This window comes from Arachis ipaensis, chromosome B09 (genome assembly GCF_000816755.2).
Source record: "Arachis ipaensis cultivar K30076 chromosome B09, Araip1.1, whole genome shotgun sequence".
In the NCBI taxonomy this organism is placed as follows: Eukaryota; Viridiplantae; Streptophyta; class Magnoliopsida; order Fabales; family Fabaceae; genus Arachis; species Arachis ipaensis.
The window spans coordinates 71,521,832-71,525,866 of NC_029793.2; the positions used below are offsets into that span (position 1 = coordinate 71,521,832).

The window sequence follows — 4,035 nt, forward strand, 5'->3', positions numbered from 1 at the left end:
TAATTATTATTTGGATTAATTGTATTGTTCATATAATTATCGATTGATATCGTGTAAAGAAAAAATATCAACATTACACATATAATTTCTCTGTATAAACGTGCATTTGAATTTAACATTATTGGATGTAAACATTAAAAATTTTTTTCAGATTATCTGTTGAAAATAAGTAAATAATACATGATGCATGGGCCTTCGACTAGTATGGATATGGATAGAGGGAAAATCGTTGCTCATGGTATGGCAAAAGTGGGTGGAACTATATGCTGCTTAGTTTTAGATGTTAGTAGTTTTTTAAGCAATTAAACGTATATGCCTAAAATTTTGTTATAACGTAATTAAATCTTCTTTAAAACTAATTATAGTATTTGATGCAATGTTAAATTTAGCTGATGCCAAGCCGTTCCAAATTCAAAGCATTATTTGCAACTCCTTCAATTACGACTCTTACTCTCCATCATCGATTCCCAACCGTCTCCAATTTTCTCAGCCATGAAACAATAACGCCATGAAACAAGAGGGGGAAAAAAGGTGACAAAACAAAAACAAAAAACAACAGCAAAACAATAACACTAACAAAATCAAAGCAATAAAAACACAGATACACACACACAGAGTTGGAATTGAAAGAACATACAGAACAAGCAAACATTGAAACACAAAAGAAGAAAACCCCCAAAAGAAAAACACACTATCCACCATTGTCCTCTTGCCTGGTTTGGCCTCTCCAACCCAGGTAGCTAGATCTATAGTTTTCTAAGCCTCTATGTATGAGTGACTTAATTAGGTAGCACCTTGATAAACACTTAAACTACTCCCACTTCATTTTTTTCCTTGGCGTACAGGACAAAAAAAAAAATAACCCAAATACCGTCATGCCACGTTAGTTTTCCACAATTCCTGTACGCCTCTCTCTCTCTCTCTCTCTCTTCGATCATATCTCTCTCTTCGATCATGAATAATATCCCCAGAACCAATAAGCTATTCCCATTCTTGTGCCTTGTTTGTATAACGGTATTGTTGAATGCAATTCGTGGTTCATCAAAACCAAACAAGGCAGAGTCACTGATCTTGGGATGCGGCTTGGAAGAAGGCGGTGGCAAAGATGCAGACGGAAGACAATGGGAACCAGACAACAAGTACGTATCAGGGGACAAATCGGTCATTTCAAAAGCTTCCTTCCAAGACCCTTCGCTTCTCTCCGTGGTTCCTTACATGACAGCAAGAATCTTCCCATCAGAAGCCACCTACAAATTCTCCGTTCAACCGGACAAGCGTTACTGGCTCAGGCTCCATTTCTACCCCGCTCTTTACTCTAATTTCGACCCTTCCAATTCATATTTCTCCGTAACCGCCAACGGCGTTGTTCTTTTAACAAATTTCAGTGCATCAATCACGTGTCAGGCTCTCAGTCAGGCCTACATTGACAGAGAGTATTCATTGGCACCTCTCAATTCCGACTCCCTCACTCTCACCTTCAAGCCATCGGAGAATCACAACGGCGCTTTCGCCTTCGTCAACGGCATTCAACTAATCCAGATGCCCGACTTGTTTGATACAGCTGCAATGGTAGGCTTTGCTGAACAATCAGTCGATTTAAAAGCTATGCATTCTCAGACCATGTTTAGATTAAACGTCGGCGGGCAATTCATATCGGCAACGCAAGATTCCGGTCTAAGCCGGATGTGGTACGACGACACACCATATCTCTTCGGAGCGGCAACCGGCGTCACGACCCAAGCTGCCAAAGATGTCATGATCAATTACCAATCCATGCCGCAATACGTAGCTCCTCCTAGTGTTTACTCTACGTCAAGATCCATGGGGGAGGATAAGGATGTCAACCTTCACTACAATCTCACATGGGTTTTTAGCGTGGATCCTAATTCCATGTACCTTATTAGGTTGCATTTTTGTGATTACTACTATTCCAAAGTGAATGAGCTCGTCTTCCAGATCTTTCTCAACAACCAAACGGTTACAAATGTATTTGATGTGATTGCGGTGTCAGGTGGAAAAGGGGTTCCAACGTATAAAGACTTCGTGGTGTATACCCAAGGAAATGAAGGCTTTAGCAATAACCTTTGGCTTGCACTTCACCCTTCGGTTGAGCAAAAACCTTCGTATTACGATGCATTGCTTAACGGGGTTGAGATTTTCAAGGTCAATGACACAGACTTGTCCGGTCCTAATCCTCTGCCTTCCGCAATGCTGGAAGAGCACGAGGAAAAGGAAAGGAGCTTTGCAGAAGACGACGACGGCATTTCCGCTGCCATTAAAAAGCACATCGTCATAGGTGGAGCTGCAGGGGGTGCTGGTTTCGCCGTGGTCGCTGCAATTCTTATAGTTGCTCATAGGAACAAAAAGAAGGCTCCAGCTTCTTACTCCAACACTTCAAGTTGGTTGCCCGTTTATGCGAACACGCACACCAATGGGACCAAATCCACGGTGTCAGGGAAGAGTAACGGCGGTGGTAGCAACCACTTGTCAGCCATGACTCAGGGACTCTGCCGGTACTTCTCGTTACAAGAGATGAAGCAGGCAACGAAAAATTTCGACGAGTCGAATGTTATTGGCGTTGGAGGGTTTGGCAAAGTTTACAAGGGCGTCATCGACAATGGCTTCAAAGTAGCAATCAAGAGATCAAACCCGCAATCAGAACAAGGAGTGAATGAATTTCAAACAGAGATAGAAATGCTTTCCAAGTTAAGGCACAAGCATTTGGTTTCGTTGATCGGATTCTGTGAAGAAGGTGATGAGATGTGCCTTGTTTATGACTACATGGCTCTTGGCACCTTAAGGGAACATCTTTACAAGGGAAACAAACCATTGGAGACTCTAACATGGAAGCAAAGGTTGGAAATATGCATTGGAGCCGCAAGAGGGCTTCATTACCTTCACACTGGGGCCAAATACACAATCATCCATAGAGATGTAAAAACAACTAACATCCTTCTTGATGAGAATTGGGTTGCCAAGGTCTCGGATTTCGGTTTGTCAAAAACCGGTCCAAACATGAATCAAGGCCATGTTACCACCGTGGTGAAGGGTAGTTTTGGATATTTGGATCCAGAATACTTTAGGAGGCAACAGTTGACTGAAAAGTCTGACGTGTACTCGTTCGGGGTGGTTCTGTTCGAGGTGTTGTGTGCTCGGCCCGCATTGAATCCAAACCTTCCAAAAGATCAAGTTAGCCTTTCGGATTGGGCTCTTCAGTGCAAGAGAAAAGGAACATTGGAGAACATCATTGATCCTTGTCTGAAAGGGAAGATCAACCCGGAGAGCTTGAACAAGTTCGCCGATACTGCCGAGAAGTGTTTGTCCGATTGTGGACTCGATCGTCCCTCCATGAATGACTTGTTGTGGAACCTTGAATTTGCTCTCAACTTGCAAGAGAATCCTGATGCTTCACATGATGAAATTCATCAGTTTGAAGAAGTGAACTTGAATGACAATAATGACATGGCGGCACATGCTACGTAAACTTGAGCCTTAGAAATGACTAGTTTAATATTCTTGGTGGCAAATGTATTTTTCAATCCGCAAGCCAAACACTAATTCGTCTTAAATTAGTTTTTTTTAAAAGTTTGTCATATAGAAAAAAGACGAAGTTTGCATTGTAACTTTTTATTTCCTTCTAATTTCTATTAATCACTTCTAATATTAATATTAAAAGTAAAAAATGTAACAATTGTATATTATATTGTATATACCATTTCTCTTTCACACATGTCTCGAGAGAAAAATATAAAAAAAAATAAAATAAAAGATAGCTTCTGTTGAAGATAGAAAGTACCTGTTTGGAGTTCATGATATAAATACTTGCAATTTGCGTTACTTTGTAAGGGGTTTTTTTTAGTACTTTATTTTTAAAGAGGTGATTGCTGTTCATGATATAAATACTTGCAATTTGCGTTACTTTGTAAGGGTTTTTTTTTTTTAGTACTTTATTTTTAAAAAGGTGATTGCTTCCATACAATTACTAATTTATACATACTCATACGAAATAAAAGATGAATAAATAAAAATTTATCA

General features: G+C 40.1%; 1 protein-coding gene across 1 annotated transcript; it reads left to right on the plus strand.

Annotated features, from left to right (window-relative positions):
- Window positions 329-3,647, plus strand: LOC107615584 (receptor-like protein kinase ANXUR2). The gene has a single exon (XM_016317635.2). It carries the CDS (start codon window positions 955-957, stop codon window positions 3,481-3,483), a length of 2,529 nt encoding a protein of 842 aa, XP_016173121.1. The 5' UTR covers window positions 329-954; the 3' UTR covers window positions 3,484-3,647.

Bases quoted from the DNA above. Each gene is read 5' to 3' on its own strand.
- LOC107615584 (XM_016317635.2), top strand. From the start codon at position 955: ATGAATAATATCCCCAGAACCAATAAGCTATTCCCATTCTTGTGCCTT.